Here is a 26180-nt window from a genome sequence, read left to right as displayed (position 1 = left end):
TGCAGGAGGGTTTCAGGGTGAAGGTCGGCTTCCTAAGGGCACCAAGTTTTGAAACAGTGTTGACCAGTGGAAGGCACTTTGTTCTGGTCCCAAGCAGACACACACCTTGCAACCTCCAGGTGCTCTGCTCAGAGTGAAGTTCCACAAAAAATAGTTAGACCTGACCATTAGCTAGAACTGTCAAAATCTGGCTCCTGTAAGGAATTCATGTCACAGAAGAGATTTCCATGGGGGACCCAGCAGTCAGCAATGCCACTTGTTCGCAGGTAGGACATGCTTTGCACAGCAAAGGCCTCATCCCTGCCACCCGGCTCTGTCAGCAGCTGTGTGGTTCACCTACCGGGCCCCCCACCACCCTAGGGTTTGCAGAGTCATGGTTGGTGTATCACGGGTGCACCCTAGAGGGCACCCAAGGGCCGGGCGCATGTGGGCTCAGAAGGAAAGCACTCCGCTCCGGACACCATGTAGACCGCTGCTCAGTTTGTTTCTGTTGGCACATTCTCTGGGGCACACACCATGGCACCCGGCACAGGTCCCTGCTCCCACCGCCCATGACACTGGGCCCGGACTGAATGAGGCTGGGGCCAGGTGGCACTTTCTGGGCAACAGCACTGGGGACTTGTGTTAGTGGGAGTTCACCCTGATGAGAAAAGCGACACAGACACACAACTCACACATATCTGAGACGTGCTATTTTAAGAATGTAATTTATACAAAATAACCAGTTCATATGGAAATAAATCTACAGACCTCCAAGGATCAAAAAGCTTTTTAAAAAGTTTTTCCAAAAAATTATCCAGCACACAATATTGAACTAGCCATTGAGGTAAGTCGCTCTCGGTGAGGCAGGGCATCAGCAGACCACGACGACACACACACAACACAGAAATAAATAGTGTCCCCTCCCCGGTGCTGGCCAGGGTGGTGCCCGCAGCCTCCGCAGTGCGGGGGGGCGGGGGGTCCCTGAGCCCATGTGCAAGGCAGGTGGGCGAGAGCTGAGCCCAGCTGGAGGAGAGAGCCGGGGAGCTCAGCCTTTCAGTGGCCCAACATCTACACCCCCGTTCCCAACTCCACCCCACAGGACAGTCAGCTGTATCAGGCACTCCCACAGGACGGTCACAGCATCCCCTGGAGCAGGGGACAGACTGGCCAGGAGGCAGCTTCTCCACAGGTCTGTCCGGCGACGGGCACGGGAGGTGGAGAAGGCCTAACGCCCACCTGGAGACCATGCTCACACCAGCCTCCCTCGAGCGCCAGGATGCGCACACGTGTCCACCCAGGTCCAGTGCCACCAAAAGGGGAGCAGGACAAGGCTGCACACCCGAGGGCTGCACAGCGAGTCCAACCCCGCAGAAAGAAGAGGGCCTGGGTCCCCTGCTCCCTACACAGCGAAGGAGCCCTGGAGGGTGACCCTGCCTCCCAGAGTCCTTCCCCGACCGTGCACCAGCACCCACGCAGAGTCTGGTGGGCGAATGGATGGACAGACACAAGGGGAGTGAGTGGGGGCAACTGCATTAGGAAACCTGAAGCCTTCCCTTCCAGAGTCCCTCCAAACACAGGGCAGGCCTCCACGCAGAGTGGTCTGCCTTGGGGCCGCAGAGAAGACTTACTGGGAACTTTCAGATCAGGTCTTAAGAGCAGGACCTTATGTGTAGATCTGAACGTCCATTTAAAAAAAGTCAAGAAAACAACAGCTGGCCTGAGTGGTCTGGATCCAAAGCTTGCCTCATACCCCGCCCGGCTGGCCGTTCGGGGCCACAGCCACTCGCAGCCGAGGTGGCCGGAGGGGGGCCCACCCACCAGCTCACACGCACCATCCGAGTAACCCAACCCGACCGGGGAGAGGACAGGGGAGGGGCTCACAGTTTTATTTTCAGAGAGCAGGGCGGGAAAATGACAGGACCAAGAATCTGCGTATTTTGCCCTCCTCACACTCTAAACGCACCCACCACAGTGAACGTCAGGCAGCAGCTCCCCTTCTGATCTTTCATTTCTCCTGGGTCTCAGAGAAGAGCTTCTAACTCGTTACCGACTGAGATAAATGTTAGCCGTTACCATGACATAGAACAGGCGAGAGACTCATCCTTCCCAGAGCCCCGCTGGCCCCCTCAGGGGCGCAGGGCCCTGTGCAGTACTCCTGGCCTGAGCACGGACCTTTCTAGGGTGTCCTCGCGCCCCATGACTGCCTGTCACGCAGCCACCCCCAGCACAGGACCGGGCGCCCACACGGGGTGCAGTAAGGCTGACGACGCTCCTGCAGCCCACTTTCACAGTGTTGGAGTATGACACGGCAGTTCAATCTCCCAGTTCTTCCCTAACTACTTCTCACCCCTCTACCTACCGAGAAGGGAGATCAGGACAGAAGAAATCACTGACTTTTTCTATATGGTTCACAGCTTCGAATGGGGAACGGGGTCAGGGGCTGGGGGAACGAGGACAAATGGCTGCCCCCAGTAGTGTGTCCACAGCTGCCCCACCCCAGGAACCCACACAGGGGGACCCACTGCGTCCACCCGGGGGAAGAGGTTCTGTGGTCAGGGTGCTCCCGGTTCGGGGGAGCAGGAGCCTCTGTCAGACCAGCTCCGACACGAGAAGGCGCAGGCTGTCCCAAGGCAGAAGGCTCCAAGCCAGGCCACAGCCCGACCGGGTCGGACTGCACTGCAGTGACGGGCTGGTCTTCGCTGCCCACTGCTTCTGCGCACACGCAGCAGCAGCAGCAGCAGCAGCAGCAAGACCACCCTCGACAACACCACCCAGCCCAAGGGCTGGCCAGAAGCCCGCCCACCTCCCCTTTCCCCCTACACAGAGAACACTGATCCCTCCCCTCCCTAAGCCAGGTTGGGCCTAACAGGTCTCGAACTCCTGCCCCGGGAATGCACACCCTGTCTGAGACCGGCGTCCTGCCCCTGTGCACCTGCTCCCGTCTCAGCAGCTGGGGCCACAGCCACCTGCGGGTCCACAGGAATGACCCCCATGCACGCACGTCCCTGATGCCGTGGGGGGGTCTCTGGGCCACCAGTGTAACCTGAACATTGGCTGTTGGTGTCCCTCCAGAAGGACGGTGAGCGTACGTTTGTTTAGCAAACCCGAAAACGACAGGCCCCCACCTGGCCTCAGAGGCGAGGTCCCGCCCCTACATGGAGCAGCTCAGAGGGAACCGAGGCCCCTCAACCGCCTTCCCAGAGGCGGGCTTAGCGACATGCTCTTCCTCCCAAACACCTGCCTTCTGGGCACTTCCCTTCCTTTGTGGGACAGTCACAGAAGCCCCAGCTCTGATGGCACCTCAGCTAAAGCCAAACAGAAGCTAAACAGGCAGAGTGCAGGGTGATCTGCTTCTGGAACCGCAATGAAGTAACGGGGTAACACTGTCGAGGTGCCCGCTGGCGTCCACACACGAAGGCTCCCGAGACCTGGCTCCCGACAGCTGCTTTAGCTGCCGCGACTGATTTCACTACGATCCATTTAAAATGAACAAAGGCTAAATACAATGAAATATTCCTAAACTCAAATTGTAAACCTATAGACCACACTTTTCCTATTCAGAACTGTGCAATTTCCTTACTGACTCTAACACATACAGACCTGAGTAGTCGCCTCCGCAAATGGGATCCAAGCTGGAAAAGCCATATGCGCTGCCCCCGGACCAGCCCTGTGGGTCTACGAGGAGGCTGTTCCCCCAGGGAGAAGACGCCCCAGGCCCACTTCCAGCCAGGGCTCCCGGATCACTGCGCGGCTGCTGGCAACCAGGAGGGCTCTGACTGCCAGGCTACAAGACTGGGGCACAGCCTACCTCCCAGGAGCAAACTTCTGGGAGGCCGTGAGGACATGCTACCTCCTGACCGAGACACGGAGCAGCTGGGGCAGCGGGAGCACTTTCCTGGGTGGATTGGAAAGAAGACTCCACTTGTCCGAGGGCAGCTGGCCACCAAGAAACAGTGACACAGTCAAGGAGCCTTCCGCCCACTCGTTCAGCTCCCCGGCTCCAGTGTGACATGATTGTAAACAGGTAAGACCCCCCCCCCAGGGCTGTGTGCCCCCCCCATCAGGATGCCCACTGCTTCAGATCCCCCCCGTTATGTACAATACATTCACCAACAACAACAAAAATTAGTTTAAAAGGCAACATGAAAATTCTGTAAACTGGACCCAGCTCCAAACCTTAATACTACGAGTAGTTCCTTTCCCCAATGTGTACCTGAGTTTAGCTGCTCACAAGTATCTACAAGCACCTCCGTTCTTACACAACCCCTCCCAGTTCAGACGACTTTTCCTGAAACAGTCTCAGGACTTGGAAAAGCCTCCACTAATTCCAGTTCATTTGATCCTGACCGTCAGCCACACAGGAGACCGCCCAGGACCCTGCCAGCCGCAGACACTTGTCCACGGCTGTGTGCTTCGAGGGCTGTGGCATGGCCCCGGCCCTGGGACACCTGGGGCGGCGCTGTGGGCGCAGCATGGTGGGGAGCAGGGACAGGTGTGGCTCGCCTCGTCTTCCGTCCTCATCCCCCACGTTCCAGTCTTCTCGTGCGGCCTTCCGTCTCCTGGGGCTGTTTCCTCCCCGGACTAGCTCTGGGAAAAGCAAAATGGGGATGACTTAAACAATATTCACATTTCTGTTCATTGCTAAAAAACACTAAATATGCCAAAGGGTGGTGTGGTCCTCCACTTTGGGCAGTGGCCAGATTTTATCCCAGCAGGGCTCCCTGCACACACAGCAGGACACTGCGGTGGCCTCCGACCTTGACTGAGGGGAGACTGGGGGAACGAGCCACATGCAGGGCCCTCAGCACAGTGCCAGGCAGAGTGACACTCAAAGGCAGGGACGGTGACTTACAAACCCCACAGCCTAGTCCCTCAAAAACCCAACAAATGAGAAGGATGAAATGGGCAAAGCCTGCATCAGAATAAACGATGGGAGCCAGTTTGGGAAAACAAACTTCAGACGCCCCAAAGAGCTGGTCACTGGAGAGCCTGAGGCGGCACAGGGGGGGTGGCTCGGAGGAGCCCACGGGTGAGCCGCCGCAGCTGGCCCAGGCCACTGCTGCCCGGGGGCCTGCAGGACAGGCCACCCTTCTCAGGGAGTGCCGTCCCCTCAGGACACAATGACTTCGAATGAGAAGCGTGGGGTTGGGGGCGCCAGCCCACTGCACAGCTGCAAACCCACGGTGCAGCAGACGCCTGCCTGCAGGGCAGGACGCAGGGGCTCCCCTACCTGATCAAGGGGGCGTGTCGGGGCCTCGTGGGACGGCAGCTCTTCCTGCAGGGCTCCCGGGGCCAGGGTCTTTGGGAAAGAGGACGGCGGACGGACAGGATGCACCTGCACGCTGCGGTCACAGGGAGGACGAGCAGGTGAGAACCGAAGGAAGAAGCTGCTTGAGCCACAAACATCTCAGGCAGATACTGCCTTTATCACCCAGGGGATTAACCTGAAAATCACCAATCCTGGGACAACACAGGCATCATGAGCCCCGAGGCGGACACAGTGAGCACACGGCCCCGTACCATGTTCAACATGACCCTAAACACAGGGACACAGCAAGCACCCAGAGTTCGGACACCGCATGAAAAAGAAGAAAATGCAACGGTGGGACGAATGTTCTAAATCACGAGAGTGAACAGGCTTACAATAAAATGTAAACACATAAACCTCGACTGGCTCTTGAATGAAAAATAAATCAAAACAGCTACACAGCTACAAAGGCGTTTTAGAAGAAGCCAAGACTCTGGCGAGACATGTGGTTTGAGGCTGCATTCGTCCCAGAAAGATGTGCACTTGAGTGGTTAGGGATAAAGAACCACTAGAGCCCTGGCTGGTGTAGCTCAGTGGATTGAGCGCGGGCCTGCGAACCAGACAATCGCGGTTCGATTCTCAGTCAGGGCACATGCCTGGGTTGCAGGCCGGTTCCCTGCAGGCCAACTCCCAGCAGGGGATGCACGAAAGGCAACCATACATTGATGTTTCTCTCCCTCTCTCCTTCTCCTCTAAAGATAAATAAATAAAATCTTTAAAAAAAAAAGCATTCTTTTATAAAAAAAAAAAAGAATCACTAGGTCTACAGCTTACCTTCCAACAGTTTAGGGGGGAAAGGGACAAAAAAAAATGAAATAGAAGGATTCAGAGAAGGCGAAGACAAGACAAAGTGCGGCTGGGGGAAGGGTCTGGGGCTGGGCGGGTTTCGAGGGGGACAGAATTGGCTTCCTGATCAGGCATCCTGACTTTCATGGACGCAAGGAACGAAGCCTGAAGAAAATGTCCCGGGAGGGACCTGCGTCTCCTCAGTCAAGGGGGTGCAAGCCCAGAGACCCAAGTAAGGCCTGGCTGCACTGCCCACACTGGGCCTCCTGTCTCCAACACCCACGAACATTCACTCCACGAGGGGAATGTGCCGAAGATGAAAATCAAGCTCAAAGGCTAACACAGCTCCACAAAGCCTCCACCCCCAGGAAACACAGAAGCCCGCTCCAGTTCCCCTTCCTTCCCGAAGCTGCTTTCCTTTCCAACACTAACACCTGCTCTTTGGGGGGGAAGAAAACAAATCGAATGCTCACCCCGAGGGTCTGTACACGTCCTGGAAGGGCCCCCTCGCTGCCCCCGCAGGACCTGCGTGCTCCATCATCACGGCCTGGAAGGGGCCCAGGCCGTCCTCCGGGCAGCGGTAGACGGGGCCCTCCGGAGGCAGGCCATTGGGCTGGGAGGCTGCGGCAGAGGCGTAGGCCCGGGGCTGGAAGTGGCCAGCTGGCCGCAGAGCTGTGTAGGAAGGCCTGGCCTGCAGCATTCCCCCATGCGGCGGGAAAGTGGAGGACGCAAACCCCATCCCAGAGCTCAGAGCCGGAGGCGGAGCTCCGCAGAGATACTCGCTGGCGGACAGCGCGCCCTGCTGCTTGGCGGTGGCGTTGTGGTTGTCCAGGTCCAGGAACTCTTTGGGGCTGTCGGGCCTCTCCACAGGCTCGTCCCGCTTCTCCTCTGGGCCAGGGTCCTGCCCATCAGTGGTGACGGCCTTGGTGGCCAGTGCATCCATGCGGGCGGGGGACATTAAGGCAGCATTCAACGTCTCACAGCCTTGCAGGCTGACCATGGCGCTCTTATCTGAGAAAAGCGGCCTCGGAGGGGGCGGCTGGCTGGGGGGCGGCCCGCCGGGGCTCTCTGGGGCGTGCAGCTGTCTCTGCCAGTCGGAGAAGCCCTGCGGGCAGGCATAGTAAGGAGTTCGCTGATAGTGATGGTAGGTCGGCTGAGGCGGCGGCTGGTAGGGGTACCTCATTCCCTGGTGGGGGCGATACCGGGGGAAGACCCCAGAGTGAGGGCTGTTAGGGTGAAAGGCCTGGGGTGGGAAATGTGAAGGCTGGGGCCCGGAGGGCTTGGCTCCCATCACTGGGCCCAGGCCCTGCAGGCCTGCGCTGCCGTGGTAGTGAGGAGCCGAGCCAGGGTACTCCAGGCCAGGCAGGTACAAGGCAGGAAACTGGCCCACAGTGCTTCCCACCACACCGGGGTCTGCGCTGGGAGGGGTAGCTGGGCTCGGCCCGGCACATGGCACGGTGTCCTGCAGCGTTTTGACCCTGGGGCAGAGGGGCTTTTCCGGACCACAGCCACCAAGGCCCTTCCCCTCCGAGCCACACGGGGGCCCTTCGGCCAGCACTCCGTTCTCAGGCAGAGCCCCTCGGCCCACCAGCGTGGGCAGGTCCCGCGCACACCCCTGGGCTATGGGGCCGGGGTAGCTGCTCTCCGAGGCCCAGGCACTCTTGCCCTTTGCCGCCCGGCAGTTGTCTTCAGAGGCTGTGGGGTTGCCCGGGAGCTGCTCAGGGCCCTCGGCCTCCCGGTCCCGAGGCGAGCTCTGCCGGGCAGGTGCAGAGTGAGGTAGCTGTTGGAGGTACATGCTGTCTGAGGCGCCCACACTGCGGGGCTTCTCGAGCCCAGGCAAGGGCTCTGCTGCAAGGGAAGTGGAGAATGGAGCCAGCTCAGCAGCTGAGATGACACCGCCCTCCAGGTGAGCGCAGAAGGCCCTGATGCACAGCCACACAGTGAGGGGCGGGGAGTCAGGGCTGAGGCGGGCGTGTGGCCCCTGCAGCCACAGCCAGAACCGTGCGAAGACCGGCAGACCCCTGGGCCTCCCTCCCACAGGCCCAGTGCCTCTGCAGCCACTGGCAGCCGGTGAAGGGATGTGGGATGAGATAGCTCCCACACAGCACGGCTGTCCCCTGGGTTGTGGGCCACGCTCAGAGGCTCTAAACCTCAACCCACAGAAAGACCACCTGCGGCAGGTGGCCCCTCAGAACACACGCTCCTCAGGGCGGGGACCTCACTGGGTTCCCCACAAAACCCCTAGTCCTTGCATGGATCAGGGACTCAATACTGAATGAAAACATCCCCCTAGCTGAATGTCATCAAAACACGACGCCTGGAGCATAAACCTCAAAAGTCCTCGCTATTGTATTACAGAGACATGTTAAACCAGATGAGGGGAACGCATTGGACTCAAATGCTTAACAGCCTCGGAACCTCTACCTGTGGCGCCAACCTGTCGACGTAGCTGAACTGCCAGGGCCTTCCTGGCGGGGCAGAGATGGGGCCCCAGCGTGGTCAGATACCACCTGGCACTCGACATCAAGGACAAGGTCAAGGGCCCACAAACACTCCCGCAGGCCAACCCCAGGCTATGGAGGTGGAAGGGGCAGGCTGCACAATGAAAACCAAACCTGCACTTCGCCCTGTTTGGCCGTCACAGAACTTGGGGGTGACAGCCCTTCCCCAGGAGCCACAGGCGCCGTGTGACCCGGCATCAGAGGGCTCTGCCAAAGCCACCAGTCCCAGATGGGGACTCTCCTCACTGCACAGTCAGCCTGAGTCCCAGGCCTCCCATCCATGTGACGTGAAGCCTCCGCCCGCCCTCCCATGACACACAGGGACGTCACCCCACAGGGAGCACCGACGACGCAGGGCATCCTCTCCGAAGGGACCTCTGAGGACCCTCCAGGCTCCACCGCACCGCACCATTCTCCCCTCTCGGTCCAGGAAAACGTGGGCCCCAGGAGGAAGGACAGAGACAACTGGACTGCGGGCACGGTGCTCAGAGCTGGCCCCTTGACTCGGGGGCTGGAGACGCAGAGGCTTGGGTGCAGCTCCGCACTACCACTCAAGGCCCGGCCCACCCAACTCTGGTCTCGAAGCCGCCGTCTGCTCGGACAGGGCCAAGGACGGCTGCATCAGGCAGGCTTTTGGCCCGCAGTCAGTGCTGCATCTGCGTGGGGGCCGGGGCCAGACGCCCTCTCGGATGTTTGGGTCGAAGCGACACCAGGGCTGGCTGGACCCTGAAGAGCTGAGGAAGAGGAGGCTGGAGACCAGGCTACATCTGGCCTAACGCCTTGTAAAAAGGTCACTCACGCACCGACAGCTCACAGGGCCGGGAATCGGATAAAAGTGCCAATTACCTGGGTCGTGTTCAGGCTCCTGCGTCTCGCTGTTATCCTGCGTCCTCCCAGGGTCCCCCAAGGCAGGCTTGGGGGCCGACATGCCAACTGGCACGGTGTGAGCCCCCTGCGGGTACAGGCCAGGCATGCGGGGGGGCGCGGCCGGCCGGGGGTGAGGCGGGCCTGGCGGGCAGACTCGGGCAGACAGCTGCTGCAGGGCCAGCATCTCGGGGCTCTGCATCATGGAGGCCCCACCCTGCACCCCACGCAGAGCGGGGGGCGGGGGGCCGGGGGGGCCGAACAGGGGTCCTGGTGCCAGCGGAGGTGGCTGCAACCGGTGCCCAGCGGGTCTGCAGGGGGGCCGCATGTACCCTGAAGAAGGAATGCCATGAGGTAGAAAGCTGGGGCGCTCAGCCCACTGGCTGGGACTAAGTGACGGCCTCATCCCCCGGGAGTCCACTGTGTGGCCCAGGCTGCGCGGCTGGTGTGAGAGGCTGGGCTCCAAAAGGGCCTTATCGTCGGGCCCCGCAGGCCCAGGGTTCGCAGCACCGTGGTTCCCATTCCAGACGGCAGGGTGAGCACGACTCAGGTATTTGTAGGACCGGTACATGTGGCTGGGAGAAATTTCTGGGCTTTCAGAAAAATCCAGGGGCCGAGCCGGAACCCCTCTGTGCCCAGGAGCCATCATCCCGGGCTGGAACCGAGCTGGGGGGCACACACTTCCGTCCTGGCTGGGGCTTCCCATGTGCCCCAGAGGCAAGGGCCCAGGGTGCGCCCCGCCGTGGGAGAGGTGCGCCAGCCCCCCACACACGGGCTTCTCCTCAGGCGTGCCCAGACTGGGCCCTCGGTGTTTGTTCATCCCGACCGGAGGCTGGCAACAAGAACAGAGAGGACAGCAGCGCTCAGCAGGCCTGTCGCAGAAGGTGCCTCCTCTTCAGCTACGGACCCCACAGCATGGGAGGCAGTCACGGCACCCCACCTGGGAAAGGCACGAGTCTGAGGATCACTGGGCCGGCACAAGTGGGTCACTCACCTGCATGGCAAACGGCTGCCGCTGCTGCACAGGCTCCCCAGGGTGCGGCTCTGGGACTCTGGAGGGGACGAACAGGCTGGCGGGATCCGATCCTCGAAGAGGGCCAAACGTTCCGGGCACTGCAGGCCTCTTTACAGAGGGTGGCAGGAAGGGAAGGAGGGCAGGGAGGAAAAGGCACAGGCTCAGGAGTGGACACGACAACCTGCTCGCTCACAGCCGGCACAGAGGCCGGGCTCCCCATGGACAAGAGCAGCTCCCAGGCCCGAGTCCTGTCCCTACGAAGGGCAGACGAGCTGGAGTTCCTAGTCACCTCTGCCCTCACCACCCCCACCGTGAGACGCCAATGCCACAGGCGGCTGCATCCCTGTGGACCTCTAGCCTCCACACCCAACTCGAGGTGTCTGGTCCCAGTGCTCACCCACACTGAGGCAGATTAGCACGAAGGAAGAAGGCAGGATGGACCAATGAGGGAGAAAGAAACCTCTGCCCGGAGCCTCCTGAGAAGGCTCTCTGGTCCTGCGACCTCACCCACCAGCACAGACCCAGCAGAGGCCCAGCCTCCTTACCATCTGGTTCAGAAGAGGTGTCGGGCTGGGCGTCCCACCGCAGTGCAGAGGGTGAGCAAGGCCCCGGCCACTGGCAGCCCCTGTGTCCCGAGAGGGCTGCGTGGAGCTGCTGCTGGGACCGTCTCCAGAGGAGGAGGGGGCTCGGCGGGAGGGTGGCAGCGCCTTCCCTCCGTTCTCTGCAGACACCTGCTTCCTGCCGGGGCCCTCGGGGTCACGGGAGCGGGTGCACACCTGGCTGCCGCCGCCTCGCCCCGCCCGGCTCCGTCTCTTCTCCCGCTTTTCATCCTCTCTGACCCAAAACTCCTCATCTGTGTCCCCATCCTCGCCAGGAAAATGCTTTGTCATCGCTCGGTGGAAGCACCTCTCCAAGTTGTCTGACATCTTGGTGTACTCTGCAGGGAGAGGTGTCTGGAAGCAGCTCCTACAGGACAGGTGGCTCCCTGCCCACACCCCCCAGGAGCGACTGGGGCAACTCAGTTTCGTCCCAAGGGGTTCTGGGTAGCATGGCTAAAATGTAACTAAATTTTTACTGGCTCAGGGTAGAGTTCCGGAGTATTGACTATAACCTCGGAGCCTGCTCAGGTTTTAAACTACAGCACACTGAGCCCAAGCGCAAGAGACTTTGAGTCTCCACCCCCAGGAGCCTTGCACACGGTGTCAGTAGACAGCCGCCTGTGCACAGTTCTCAGGTGACTGACGAGCAGCTCCACACTGCGTCCATGCTGTCAGCGGTCACTGTCACACACACACGTCCCCCACCACCTGCAGGTGACAGGGAAGAGCTGTGCCCAAAGGCCCCCAGCTGCTTCTCCCGGCAGGAGGGAGCCCCCGACACAGTACACAGCCAGTATGGCCCGTCGCCAGGGGTTTTGCGCACATCCTCCTTCCAGTCCTGAAGGCAGGCCAGGGTCCCCGAAACGCATGCTTCTCAGAGCAAAGGCATCTCACTCTCGGCTACGGCTACAGCGGCGCAGCCTGAGCCCAGGTGCCCCACGAGCCGATGCTGCCCAACTCACCACTGCTCTCCCCGTTGTACTTCCGACAGTTCCTAAACATGGTCTTCATGTCACTCACAAACTCCTCCTTGGTACAGTATAAGCCTCCATTCAGTTTCTTCTCCATGCTTGAAATGTCCATGGGGACCTGAAACAGAACACACCGGGTCACAGGACAGTGGGAGAAACACGTCCTGATGTGCATGAAGCACAGGGACCCTGCTGCTCTGAGCCACTCACAAGCCTGGAGCCTCTGGCTGCCTGGCTCACCAGGACAGGGATGAGGCCACACCCACCAAACCAGACACAACTCAGGGAGCCAGGGCGAAATACACGTCCCAAGAGGGGTGACCATGGAAGGCAGGCTACCTTGATAATCTGGTAGTAGTTTGGGGCATACGACTCGTCCACAGGCTCCAAGAAGGGCCAGGAGTCCTTGTGCGCCTTGATCACATCTAAGACTGAGAGCCAGAGAGAGCACTCACTCAGCACCGGCAGAGCGCACTGCCGGAAACCCGCGGCAGAGATGGGCACTGACCTTTGTACATGGCAGTGACGTCGTCATCCAGCTCAAAGCTGCGGAGCCAGGAAGTAAGAAGTCAGCATGGCGGTGACCACGGTGCCCCGCACCCCCACCCCGACGCTGCGGAAGCTCTCGGGGCCCGTGCCGGGCACCCAACAGCGCTCCCTGCCCTAAGCCTGGCGAGCGCCCGAGCGCTCGTGGTGCACAGCGGTCCCTGGGACCGAGCGGCACCCACCACACGGGTGCTTTAAGGGTACAAAGGAGGTCTATGCCTACTGGCAGAAGGCCTGGGCTGAAGTCACGGGGGCCGCTGCCACGTGCAAAGTACTCACAGGTCCTTCGTCCTCTTCTCGTCCCTTGTGGGGGAGCTGGGGTCCAGGTGGGACAGCTCTCGGGGCAGCTCCTTCCCCTGGGCCAGCAGCCACGCCCGCTCTTCCCTGAGCCTCCGTCGCTTCGCTCGGTCTGTGTGGACACAAGGCAGCGAGGCACAAGTGAGTCACGTCCTCTTGGGGAACCAGGCCTTGGTGACATGTCCTCACAACCTGAGAGGAGGGGGAGGACGAGGCCACAGAGCCACATCGTGACATCACTTGTGCACCCCACCCCACAGTAATCGGGGTGATGCTGTGGACGGGGTGCTTTATGAAAACCAGAAACAAGTGTTCCTCCTGGTCATCCTGAGTTCAGGCTGAGGGAAGAGGGCAGCAGGCAAGCCCTGGAGGAGGGAGGGCAAAGAGCAAGGCTGAAGAACAAAATCAGAAGGGAAAAAACCCCAGAAGGCTGAGTGAGAACCATCTTTGCCACTACTGGAACCCCTTCCTCCTCCTCTTGAAAAGGCGACGTGCAGCCTCAGGACCAGGCTCTCAAACCAAACCACGCAGACTTGCCTCCCAGCTCTCGAGGCGTTGTGGTCACAATGGCACTGCACACATCCACGCCCCTTCCCTCCTGCCCACCTCCCACGGCAGCAGGCCCCCACCAGGGCAGTGGCGATGGCCCTTTCCCCGGCTCAGACACCTGCCCTTCCGGGAGGTCGGGAGGAGGGCAAAGGCGGAGGGAGAGGCCAGGACAGGCCTCGTTTCCCGACACTTCTGCAACAGTGTCTCCACTGCTACATTATTTCCATGGATGGACTCAGAGTCTGCTCCAGTTAATCAAAGACACTTTCCTATCAACAACCTCTAAAAATTGTTTAATTTTTTAAAGAGAACTACTTCAAGCTTGCAGAGAAGTGTACTACATTAACGGATATCCTTGTATCTACCAAGCAAGCTGTCAAAGCTCACCATTTCCACCCAGATTTTAACATAGTGCTTCTCAGATTCATAACCTTTTCCAGCTGGCTGCAATTGTGTTGCATTTTGTAACATTGTAACGACTGTGCTTTGCTCAAGACTTCTTGCTGTTTGCATGGAAGCCCTCCAGGAAACAGAACCTGCACGGAACTGTCAGACAGACAGGAACGTGTTGCCTTCCCCATCCCAGTGCCAAGGGGCCACAGCCGCTCCCATTGTCGACCTTGATCACCACTTGGTCAGTTAACAGCCTTTTGCCAAACTGAAGGGGGTGACACAGCATTTGGAGAGTTTCATTTTCACGTTGGATTGGCATGACAATGAACACACTTCGAGTTTATTAATCCCCTGCTGAATTTCCTGCTCATAAACTTTGTCCTTTTCTACCTGTGGGGTTTGGATTTCTTACTTATTTGGAGAAGTGTGTGTATTGCACATGAAATCATCTTTTCCTGCTCCACGGTTTGTCTTTCACTTTATTCATGGTGTTTCTGCCATATCGAAGTTTTAAACAATTAACAGAGTAAAATCTATCATTCTCTCTCCCTTTATAGTTTGTAGCCCTCCCCCACCCCCATCAGTAAGCAGCTGTCCCAGTGCCACTCACTGGGGGTCCTGCCAGTTCTCCAAAGGCCGGCTCTGGGGGTCCCGCCTCACTGCACTCACCGCCCAACCTGGGCCTGTGCCTGAGTCTCAGTCACTGCCGCTCTTGTCACCTGGTAGAAGCAGGGCTCCCACCCCGTTGTTTTTGGAAATTATCTTAGCTCCCTGCTTCTCTGTGTAAGTTTTAAGACTATGAAATGTTTTTTATTATTAAATATTGAGTCAGAGTGAAAATTCCCCACGTTCTGTAACCTCTTGAGAAGCTGGGTTTGCATGAATCACCCAAATAGGTGCGTCCACTGCACACGGCAGGGAACCCCCTCAACTGTGGTCGAACAGCCCACAGGATGAGGGTTCAGCTGAGGGCTTCCCCGAGGGTCCCTCCAGTCTTGGGGTTTCCTGTAAACCTGGTAGTTCTATGTAGAGCTCTGATCAAACAGGTTTGATTTCATCGGTGCTTAAAATAATTCCTGTGAACTCAGGTGTCAAACACTTTATTTTTTCTATTCCACACAGAGGACACCGCAAAGGTGAGGATAAACGAGAGATGGAGAGGAAGGCACGTGTGGCCAACACGCAGCATGGCCCAGGAGCCACGGCAATGAGGCTGGATGCCGACCAGTCAACACCACGGGAGACACCTTACACTCGGACCACGCTGGGACCGGCCAGCACACAGCCAGAGCCGGCTCCAAACTCCCCACCCCGCAGACTGGCCCGGACACAGGGCTCCAGCTGCAGGAGCACCCTGCCCACCCCCCGCGCACCTGCCCATGGACCACACCGAACGCCTGCACACCTTCCACTGCCTTGACCTTCTCCTCCAGCTCCCGTTTCTTCTCCTCCCGCAACATCTGCTCCTGCTCCTTCCGCTGCACCGCGAGCAGGACCTGGCGCTGCTCCTCCTCCTCCCGGCGCTTCCGCTTCTCCATCCGGGCCAGCAGGGGCGTCTCCTGGGAGGGCAGCAGGGATAAGCTCAGCTCTGCACTCTGAGCTGGGAGCCCGTGCTTTCTGAATTCGGCCCCTGCAGAACGTAGTACTGGATAGCAGGGAGTTGAGAGCATGACCACAAATCCACTCTATCACCCGAAGAACACACACGGCGCACACACAAACACAGTGGGGACTGGAAGTGGGGCCCAAGTGCGGGCCGATGGCTGACACCGCTTGTCGTCCCTCACAGGGAGATAGCCTGTGGGGGACGTGGTGGCCGGAGAAGCAAGCGAGGCAGGTCAGAGACCAGGTTTCTGGACCTCACGTCAGTCCAAGTGGAATCTTACAGAGCACCCTCATCTGGGGCCACCAGACACAGGCTCACCGCTGTGAACCTGAACGTGGTTAAAAAGACATTTCACTGATGTGCTATTACAGTTGTCTCATTTTCACCTTACTTCCCTCCACCCTGCACCCTACCTCCCACCAGCATTCCCCGCCTTAGTCCATCATGTCCAGGGGTGGTACATATGAATTCTTTGGTTTCTCCTTGAAACCCTTAACTTTTATACCTAATAAAACAATTGGTAAAACTGAGGCTTTGGTGGGAGGGACCACCATTTTGCCTTAATACCCTGGGAATTTGCCTAAGAGCTCTAATAAAAGAGGACTATTACTGTAATTCATTAAAGTTTTACTCTATGTCTCCAGAATAACTAATCGGAGCTGTTCTGTGACCCAAAACACTGAAACCAGCACTGAAATTACTTGTTTTCAATTTCTGCTCTTGTCTTTTCAGCTGATACAAAAGCTAGAACTTATTTTTTAGAACTCTTATGGAAAAAGCAGTAACTATCGTCTGCAGAAGAAAACATATCTGAGCTGAAACCTAATCAGAAATGTGAAGCTTTTCCTCAGGGGCCAGTCATCAACCCCTGGAAGACGACCCCAGGAAGAAGCCTTAAGGATCTGTCATGCAGACAAGTCAGTTTCATCCTGGGGACCCCACACAAGGAGTCCTACTGTGGGGAGAACGTGGCGCCATTCACATCATCCCTCAACACCGAAACTGATGATTAAATCTACGTTATGTTCTTTACAGTCCTTAAAACCAGTTTAGGTCAGACTGGAGAAATAAGCCAGAATAAAAATATCAACCGTAAAACTACACTCAGACCACAGAGGAGGAAGGCTTCCGACAACCCTCGTCCTACAGCCGGAGCAGGGAGTCACGCACAATGGAGGCCGTGTCCGAACCAGGGTGCTGCGGCCCTGAGCAAGGGCAGCTCCCCGGGGAAGGCCCCCCCTGCACACCACCAGCTCTGTGGGAGCCCCCACGCACTCATCCCCAGGCAGCAGCTTCACAAGGGAACAAACCGAAAGGACTGCTACGGCTGCCTTTGGCTGCACAGGGACTTCTTCAGTGCATCAGTTCACCAGGGCGGACAGAGGAACTCTAAGCCTTGTCAAAGGAGTTCCTTCGTTTGGGGAACACTGTGAACTGTATAGTATTTTCTATGCATCAGACACAATGAAAAGAAAAGAGGGCACATGTTTACGTGTGACGATTCTGCTCACACAGACAAGCGGCAGAAGTAGAAGGGGATGTTAAATCCGATCAGAGTTCTAAGGACTAAACAAATGCAAGCCAATGACTCATGAATAGAAATATTAAGTCAGGCCCTAGCCAGTGTGGATCAGGTTGGTTGGAGCATCTTGTGAAAGGAAAGGCTGTGGGTTCAATTCCTGGTCAGGGGGTGTATGAGAGGCAACCAGTCGTGTTTCTCCCTCTCCCTTCCAGTCCCTCAAATATCAACAGGTGTGTCCTCAGGTGAGAATTAAAAAAAAAATCACCAAGTTATCTGGAAAACACAGGAACATTTCACACAGTAATTCAATGGAAGAGGGAAAGGGGGAGGAAATAGTTAACTACATAAGTCTTTCAAATATCTGCATAAGTCTTCTTATAACAAATATGGTGATTTATTATTCTAAGCTACCTCCAAACTCACAGAAGATAAACCACATCCATGACCAAACAAAAAAGCACAACGCAATGGCCCCTTCGCTCACAGGACTTTCGAACACGATGAAAGCGACGCACTGGCAAAGCTGTGGTGGGATCAGCACCACAGTCCACAGGGCTCTCCCACCGGAGGGGTCACACTCAAAGGCACAGCAGGCAACAGGGTTCCTGGAGGGGACTTACAGCTGGAACCACAGCCATCAGCGCACAACCGACAGCAGCTTCGTTGCCGACACTATGCACCGAACACACTCTCACAGGACAACACAGGGCCGGGGGGGGGGGTCCCGTGTGACACGTGCGCAGAGAAAGGCCCAAAAGCACACGCGCGCGCACAGTGACGACTCCTGAGCACGGTGGCGCCACGTCATCCTCTGCACATGGGCTCCCAGAGGCTCTTTCGGACGCAGAACGTCCCCAACAGGTATTACAAGTTCCCAAATGATCTGACTTTCATTAAATTTTTACCTCCTGCAGTGTGTGAATCCCGTTAGAAGTGTAAAATTAAGTATGTCAAAGTATCGAAAGGTTACAATTTGTAGATTTTTAAGGTAAAATACTATAAATCGACTATAAACAGTTGAAGGTATTTTGACAATGAATCACGAACTTTAAAACTTAGAAATTTACAAATGTAAATGATTACTGTGAATCAGACACTCTCCATCATGTGAATACATAGGTAAAAATTACTCTCTCAGTTTTACCCAAGTGAAATTCACATAAAATCAGTTATTTAAAAGTGTACAATTCAGCCCTGGCTGGTGTAGCTCAGTGGATTGAGCACAGGCCTGTGAAGCAAAGGGTCACCAGTTCAATTCCCAGTCAGGGCACATGCCTGGGTTGCAGGCCAGGTACCCAGTGGGGGACACATAAGGAAATCACACATTGATGTTTCTCTCCCAATCTTTGTCCTTCCCTTCCCCCCTCTCTAAAATTAAATAAAATATATTTTTTCAAGTGTACAATTCAGCCCTGGCTAGTTGAGCTCAGTGGATTGAGCACAAGCCTGCGAACCAAAGGATCACAGTTCAATTCCCAGTCAGGGCACATGCTTGGGTTTCAGGCCAACTCCCAGCATGGGACGCACGAGAGGCAACCATACATTGATATTTCTCTCCCTCTCTCCTTCCCTTCCCCTCTAAAGATAAATAAATTTTTAAAAATCTTAAAGAAAAAATAAAAGTGTACAATTCAGTGGCATTAAGTACACTCACAATGTTATGCAGCCACCGCCTACACCAAGTTGCAAAACACGTTCAGCACCCGGAGGAAAGCCTGCACCCTCGGCAGCCTGCACACTGCCACGCCCTTCTGCACGAGCCCAGCCCCGCGGCGCCCCCAGCACACTCCGCCTCTGTGGGCTCACTCACTCCAGACAGTTCATACACACAGAACCACATGCGGTACGTCTACTTAGATTCAAGTACCCTGATGTTCATGTTAAACATGTAAGCTGTAAAAACTGAATTTCTAGCATCTTAAAAAACTAAATTTACACAACTCAATAGCAGAAAAATTCAAATGAAAAATGGGCAGATGGCCCTGGCTGGTGTGGCTCAGTGGACTGTGTGCTGGCCTGCGAATCAATGAGTCACTGGTTTGATTCCCAGTCAGGGCACACACCTGGGTTGCCAGCCAGGTCCCCAGTAGGGGGCGTGTGAGAGGCAACCACGCATTGATGTTTCTCTCCCTTTTTCTCCCTCTCTTCCCCTCTCTAAAAATAAACAAACAAACAAACAAATAAATAAATAAATGGAATCTTTTTAAAGAATGGGCAGATAATCAGAAGAGACATTTTGCCCAAGACATACAGATGACCCACAGCTGCAGGAAAAGGCGCTCGGCGTCACTAGTCATCAGAGAGACGCGAATTAAAACCACAATGAGCTCCTACCTCACACCTGCGAGGATGACCGTCACCAATAAACCCACAAACAACAAGTGCTGCCGAGAACGTGGAAAAAAAGGAACCCCTGTGCACTGCTGGTGGGAATTCGGACTGGGGCAGCCACTGTGGAAAGCAGTGTGGAGATTTCTTGAAAAATTAAAAATGAAAGTGCCGCCCTGGCTGGTGTAGCTCAGCAGATTGAGCGTGGGCCTGCAAATCACACAGTCGCGGTTCAATTCCCAGTCAGGGCACATGCCTGGGTTGCAGGCCAGTTCCCAGCAGGGGACTCACAAGAGGCAACCATACATTGATATTTCTCTCTCTCTCTCTCTCCTTCCTTTCTCCTCTAAAGATAAATAAATAAAATCTAGAAAAATATTAAAAATAAAATAAAAAAAAGAAAAATGGAAGTGCCTATGACCCAGCAATCCCACTTCTGGGAATTTAGCCTAAGAAATTTGAAACACAAGTTCAAAGACATATGCATCCTTTTGTTCAGCATTATTTACAACAGCCAAGTTCTGGAAGCAACCCAAGAGCCCATCAGTGGACAACTAGAGAAAAATGGGGTGTGCAACACAGAGACATGGGTTGAACCACCCTGGGGAATACAGAAGGCTCCAATTCTTACTACATAACAGGTGAGTAGAGACAAAGAAGTATGGCCCAAATGAAAGAACAGATAAAAGTCCAAAAACAGAACTAAGAGATGAAGAGACAGCCAACCTATCAGATGCACAGTTCAAAACACTGGCGATCAGGATGCTCACAGACATGGCTGAGTGTGGTCACATAACAGAGGAAAGAGTGAACGCTATGCAAAGTGAAATACAAGAAAATGTACAGGGAGCCAACAGTGCAGGGAAGGAAACAGGGACTCAAACCAACGGTGTGGACCAGAAGTAAGAAATAAACATTCAGCCAGAACAGAGTGAAGAAACAAGAATTCAAAAATACGAAGAGAGGCTTAGGAACCTCTGGGGCAACTTCAAATGTTCCAACATCCAAATCACAGGGGTGCCGGAAGGTGAGGCTGGCCCAGGACTGCCCTCCAAATTCCCCTGCCCAAGGGCGGGGCATCAGACCCCCGAACCCCCTGCCAGATGGACCTTGCCCACCTCACAACTGCTTGAGCTCAGCCCACAGCAGAGCGCTCCCCAGAGAACCACCCACAGCACTGGTCCTGGGGGCCAGTGTTTTCCCCAGGAGTCAAAACTGGAGGACTCCCTGAGGTGATGAGGCCGCGTGCCCGGGGGATCGACGCAGGCCTGGGGTCCTGCAGTGTCAGCACAGGCACAAAGCCCAGGCCACAGTGCAGGTCATCTCCAGGCCACATGGTACCGAGACAGACATCAGAGTCACTACCACACCACAGTTACCTGTATCTAAAACTAAAGAGCAACATCAATAGACAGAAGAGCCCACTGCTGGGAAGAAAGGACATTTCATCCTGCTGGAGTGAGGGGCACTCGGTCTGCAGTGCGGACATGCACAGCCTGACTCAGACCAGAACAGTGACCAGAAGGCGGGCGAGCGGGCCTTCTTCCAAGGAGGCACCTTCCAGGCTCCTGGAGATGGGAGAGGGCCCGCACCAGTTAGGGGCTGCTGGCCACTAGGGGAAGGCGGCCAGAGATCAGGAGCAGGTCCGTCCCAGAACAGCGGTCCAAAGCTAACACAACGCTGGGCCACTTAGCTCCCAGCAAGAACACACCTGTGAGCCCGTGAATAAAAGAGGTAAAGAGTAAATCCAAATACACAGAAAAAATAAAAGTTTAAATTAGCTTTTCCCTTTTCAGGGCTTAAGATAGAATATACCGAACGACAAAAATCTCTGCGTGCTCTATCACACCATCACCTCAATGGAAGAGACACAAGCTGAGTCAGGCAGTGGGACGCTGTCAGACCGCCACAGGCTGGCCGGGGACAGGGTCTGGAGTGACCCGCTGCCCCCTAGGGTGCACACTTCCACAACCCCTCGGCCGCCTGAGTGTCCCGGACAGCTGACGCTGCCGGACAACGGTGGCGGGAGAGCAGGCACAGCAGAGGGCACAGCAGAGGGCACAGCAGAGGGCACAGCAGAGGGCACAGCAGAGAACAGGCAGCCCGCAGGCTGCGCACAAGGCCGCAACCTGCTCCTGAGCACCCACCGAGGAGAAGGCTCCACACCAGGTGTCATGGGCCAGAACGGCAACCCAGACACGGTTCCTGAGGTCAAAGCTGCCACAGCCCCCAGCGGAGAGGGGTCAACATGGGAGGGGGCGGCCAGACAGCACATTGGAGGTGACTTTGAGGTGGGCTTTCGGAGAGACCAGTGTCCACACAGGGAGGGGAGCAGAGGGGAGAAACGTCAGAAGTTAGGAGTCAGCCAGTGTCCACGAAACCCCAGGGGGTGCAGTTTCTGACACGCGTGCCCTGGAGGAGGTGGGGGGAGGAGGCTGGTGCTGCCGCAGCCACAAGGACGCACATCCCACCAGCACTTGCTGCCCAGAGGGAAAGGGACACAGGAAGGGGCTGATGGGAGGAAAGCACAGACACAGAGGTGTGCACAGGGGGGAGGACACTGACCCAGGGGCTCGGAGACGTCTGCTGGGGACCACTACGGGAGGGGAAGTCAGCAGCAGGCCAAGGACGTCTTGGACGAGGAGGATGGAACCCTTGGCCCACGGGGAAGGCCCGCGTGTGGCCTGAGAAGCAAAGGGGAGCCACCCGAGCGCAGGGGCTGGGCCGGCCGGGCACACCTTCTGGGCGATCATGCTGCAGATCTCGGGCAGGAAATCCTCGCTGAGGAGCTTGTAGAGCTGCCGCTCCCGGAGGGAGGTCCTCTCCCGAAAGCTTTCCGTGACCTGTCTCCACTCCTCCTCCGTCTGGCACAGGAGCCACCAGGTGCCTTGGCCGGGCCCCTGGGACCCTGGGGAGGAAACGGAGGTTCACCCTACAGACCCCACGAGGCCTCTTCCCCGCTTACTCTCCAGGCCATGTCTCCCCTGGACAGGACAGAGGTAGGCAGTCAGGATGGGAGACCAACCACTCTTCAGTGTGCCAGGTACTGTACACACTGTGGACATCTCTGTTCCTGTCACTTTTCACAGCTAAGAGGGAACCCTGACCCACGGCCACCCGCATGGCCTTCATGGCCTTTCTCGCCTTTCTCAGACAGACGCGAATGCGCCCGAGATGCAGACCTCTCTCTCCTCTCCTAAGCAACGGGGTGGGTCTGCTCTTCAGCAGATGCTGAGACTCTGCAAACTGCCCCTCCCGGCCGCAGACATGAGCGCGAGTGGCACACCCATCCAGTCTGCTGGGCAGGGAAGCGTGTTGCGAGAAAGCAGCAGCTCTTTCCCAACCGCCATCACCCCGGTGTCTGGGCACCACGGCCAAGGTGCAGGGAGCTACTCCCCACTCAAGTCACCTGTCAGAAGGGCGTGGTCCTGGACCCAGGACGAGAGAGAGAGAGAGAGAGAGAGAGAGCGGAAGGGCAACGGGCGGGGCCCTGTCCTCCCACACCCCATCCAGCTCAGGGGCCCCCCACCCCCACCCCACAGAGGCCATTACCACTTCTCGTTTGCAGCTCGGGTGCTGAGTTTTCTTCCTGCTTTTCACTGAAACACGGGAGAAAGAGGAAAACACGTGAGGATGCTGTTCGGAACTGGCATTTCCGCTGGGAGGCGGACCCACAGGGAGCAGTGAGCGTCGGGCGGGCGGGACCAGAAGGGCCAACTCCACTGAAGAACTGACCCTGGGCAAGCATTGACTTTGAAAACGTGAAAATAAAAAAATCAAACAGGAGTTCCATGTGGAGAGTTAAATGCCAAGAAGGAAAGAAGGGTGAGGACTCCCCTACCCTCCTGGACTCAGGCCTGTGCTGGACAGTGTGCAGAGGCGGGCAAAAGCAGGGTCGCAGCTGTTAATGCAAACCAGTCAACAATCGAGAAATAGTAACACGGGAATCCACTGAGTCCCACCTCCTGCCTGTTGCGGACCACCGCCGCCCACCCTGCGGTTAGACCAAGCTCCACACCAGGGCAAGGGCGCAGGCTGAGGACAAGGCCTGCCTCCCCCCGCAACCCTGGGACAGGCGGTCTGAGCCCCTGGAGAACGGAGCAATAGGGTGGCAGCCTCACTGGAGTCCAGGTGTCAGGCAACGAGACACGGAAGCGCCCACCCAGCATGACAGGGCGGGTGCACTGCTGCCATGCCCACCTCCTCCTGGACACCCCTCCCCACGGGACAGTCTGGGGGCAGAGGTTCCATCCTGCTGCTGGCCGACACTGCAGCTCAGGGCCACACGTGGCCACTGAGCGCTTCAAATGTGGGTGTTCTAATGGAGGAACTGAATTCTAAGTTTTATGCAACTTAAAAATATTTAGCCATCTAACTGACTACAGAGCTCTGAAGACTAAAGTCACCAGTAGAGGGCAGCACAAGTCCACGTAAGCTTGTTACCAGGAGTCTGTGTTCCCGGTGCTTTAACGGCACTCACCACTTCCCTGTGAGTGCAGCACGGGTTTCCCAGCACAGACAGAGCTGCAGACAGGTCGCCACGGAGACCCAACAACAGACGCCATCATGTTTGGGGGGGGGGCGGGGCACGCAGGGGAGACTGCAGGGCAGTTCCCGCAGCCACTGCACAGGGGACACCAAGGCTGGTCAGACTGGCGAAAAGGTGAGCGGGACACTGTTTCTTAGGTGCAAAATGTAATCAAACTCTGATACATGTAACAAAGTCTCTTTCTCTTTTCCAAAAATAATTTAAAACATGTTTAATGTCTTGACCCCTCCTTATTTTAGAAAATTGTATTCTAAGCAAAGCACGTTTGCTGCTAAAATCTCCCTAATGGAGATTTATGATATATAGCTCTACTAAACTGCTGACTGTTAATCACAGAATAACTTGCTACATGCTCCTGTGGAAACACACGTGGCATAAATCCTAAAGAACCAACACGCCCTGCATGAGCACACGCCCAGGTCCCTCGGCAGGTCCCCATCAATACCACCCTCATCCAATCAGACCACAGGCAGAGACAGGAGCTGCAGCTGGGGCCCCCAACCCCCCCAGGCATACCGGCCACGTCACGACCCCCACAGTCTAGGCGCCAGGTCCTTCCCAGGACAAGGAAAAGTTAAGGATGAAGGAATAAGGGGAGTAAGGTCCCATCCAGCAAGAGGGTCTTTGACCGTCGGACTAACGAGGCTGTCTTACCTCACTGAAGCCCCCTCTTGCAGTTTCTTCCGCTTGGGGGGCCTTCCTCTTCTCTTTCCCGTTTTCCCAGGAACACCAGCAACAGTTTTCTGTCCTTCACTCTCCCTGAGAAACAGCACGTCAGACAGCAGCGTCCAGTCACAGTGCACATGTGTTGCAAGCACAGCTCTGCCGGCCGGGGGGTCACAAATGAAAGGCGGCAGCACCCGGGGAGCCAGCACCCCCTGACCCTGGGACCTGAGCCAGACCTGGCGCCTTGCGAGCAGCAGGAAAAGACCGGCGGAGGGCAGGAGGGCGGCACTGCTGCGGGTGCTGTGCAACAGCGAGTCCGCGTCTGGGGCAGTGAGCATGGCTGCTCCGGGCCTTCCCTAAGGGCCTCTTGGTCCCCTCCCAATGGAGCCAATAACCTATTCTAGCAGGGGGACGGAGTCTCAAGAACACAGCATGTGGAGGAAACCACAGCAGCAAAGCGCCCCGGCTCCTGAAACAAGCCACAGCCCAGAGCAGCCTCTGACCGGGGTAGGTGCCTCTGCAGAGTCCGGGGCACCCCAAGCCCCCGACCACCAGCAGAGGCTCCAAGCCGACTCCTGCTATTGCTGCTGGAGGTTGCCTGAGGCCACCCCTTGGCAGGCACTCGGACAGCCAGTTCCTCACCAAGGGAACCACAGAGCCACTGAGCCATTCAGTCTGGACAGCGCTCCTGCACAATAGCACCCATAGCCCCGACCTTGAACAAGGTACCTGCTAGAGGAGAGCTCCCCGCCGGGCTTCCCTGCCACTGGGTCCTCCTTGTACATGCGAGTGCCATAGAAGTACCAGTACAGCGCCCCGGAGTTGTCCTCCCCGAGCGGCTCCACTCGGAGGCTGTCTGCGTCCAGGCCCTGGGTGCAAGTGCAGAGAGGGGAGGGAGGAGTGGGGGACAAAACAGGAGAGAGGACAGGGAAGACTCAGCACTCACACTCAGACGCAGCCCCGCCTGAGTAGGCCCAGGGTGCGGAATCGNGCACAATAGCACCCATAGCCCCGACCTTGAACAAGGTACCTGCTAGAGGAGAGCTCCCCGCCGGGCTTCCCTGCCACTGGGTCCTCCTTGTACATGCGAGTGCCGTAGAAGTACCAGTACAGCGCCCCGGAGTTGTCCTCCCCGAGCGGCTCCACTCGGAGGCTGTCTGCGTCCAGGCCCTGGGTGCAAGTGCAGAGAGGGGAGGGAAGAGTGGGGGACAAAACAGGAGAGAGGACAGGGAAGACTCAGCACTCACACTCAGACGCAGCCCCGCCTGAGTAGGCCCAGGGTGCAGAATCGCTGTCTGGGACACAGAGAAGGGCTCCCAGCCCCACCCCGCTGGCCCAACCCCGCTTGGAGTCTTGGAGACTCCAAGAAGAGAGGACTGAAAGCGAGCTGGTAAACAAGCTACAGGCCCAGGCGGACCTGCTCTGCTGTGCATCCACGCGAGCAGGGACAAAGAGGGCCGAGCAGAGGCCGCGATGCGAGTGCCGTCTCCCCTGACCCGCCCCAGCAGCTCCACCAAGAGCCACAGTGATGCGACCTCTTCGTCCTGCTGAGACCGCAGCCCACCCAGGCCCAGCTGGCACTGGCCCTCCCACCGCTGCACACGCCTCTGCCTGCAGAAAGGACTGCGCTGAACTGCACAGTGTCGGCCACTCCTGTCCACGGGCAGGGCTGAGCTGAGAAGCCATCAGCACAGCCCG

General features: G+C 57.1%; 1 protein-coding gene across 4 annotated transcripts in view; it reads right to left on the bottom strand.

Annotated features, from left to right (window-relative positions):
• Positions 1-1977: 1977 nt before the first annotated feature.
• CECR2 (CECR2 histone acetyl-lysine reader) overlaps positions 1978-26180 on the bottom strand; it is a 94058-nt gene continuing 69855 nt past the window's right edge. The window contains exons 4-18 of one of the 4 annotated variants that reach the window (XM_037058064.1): positions 25513-25652; positions 24471-24575; positions 22820-22866; positions 22006-22175; positions 15217-15370; positions 12852-12981; positions 12535-12572; positions 12366-12457; positions 12018-12144; positions 11002-11393; positions 10436-10564; positions 9424-10273; positions 6550-7924; positions 5213-5324; positions 1978-4569 (exon numbers count right to left, since the gene is read on the bottom strand). In XM_037058064.1, the coding sequence (XP_036913959.1) occupies positions 4564-4569; positions 5213-5324; positions 6550-7924; positions 9424-10273; positions 10436-10564; positions 11002-11393; positions 12018-12144; positions 12366-12457; positions 12535-12572; positions 12852-12981; positions 15217-15370; positions 22006-22175; positions 22820-22866; positions 24471-24575; positions 25513-25652 (3867 nt within the window). In that variant the 3' untranslated portion in view covers positions 1978-4563. Of the gene's footprint in view, positions 4570-5212; positions 5325-6549; positions 7925-9423; positions 10274-10435; positions 10565-11001; positions 11394-12017; positions 12145-12365; positions 12458-12534; positions 12573-12851; positions 12982-15216; positions 15371-22005; positions 22176-22819; positions 22867-24470; positions 24576-25211; positions 25467-25512; positions 25653-26180 lie in introns of those variants that run through there. The other 3 variants (XM_037058065.1, XM_037058066.1, XM_037058067.1) reach the window with 3 other exon arrangements.

This window comes from Sturnira hondurensis, unplaced genomic scaffold (assembly GCF_014824575.4).
Source record: "Sturnira hondurensis isolate 20B ecotype Veracruz unplaced genomic scaffold, ASM1482457v3 Scaffold0009812, whole genome shotgun sequence".
In the NCBI taxonomy this organism is placed as follows: Eukaryota; Metazoa; Chordata; class Mammalia; order Chiroptera; family Phyllostomidae; genus Sturnira; species Sturnira hondurensis.
The sequence above is the reverse complement of the archived record's forward strand: the minus strand, read 5'-3'. Positions and strand labels throughout refer to the sequence as shown.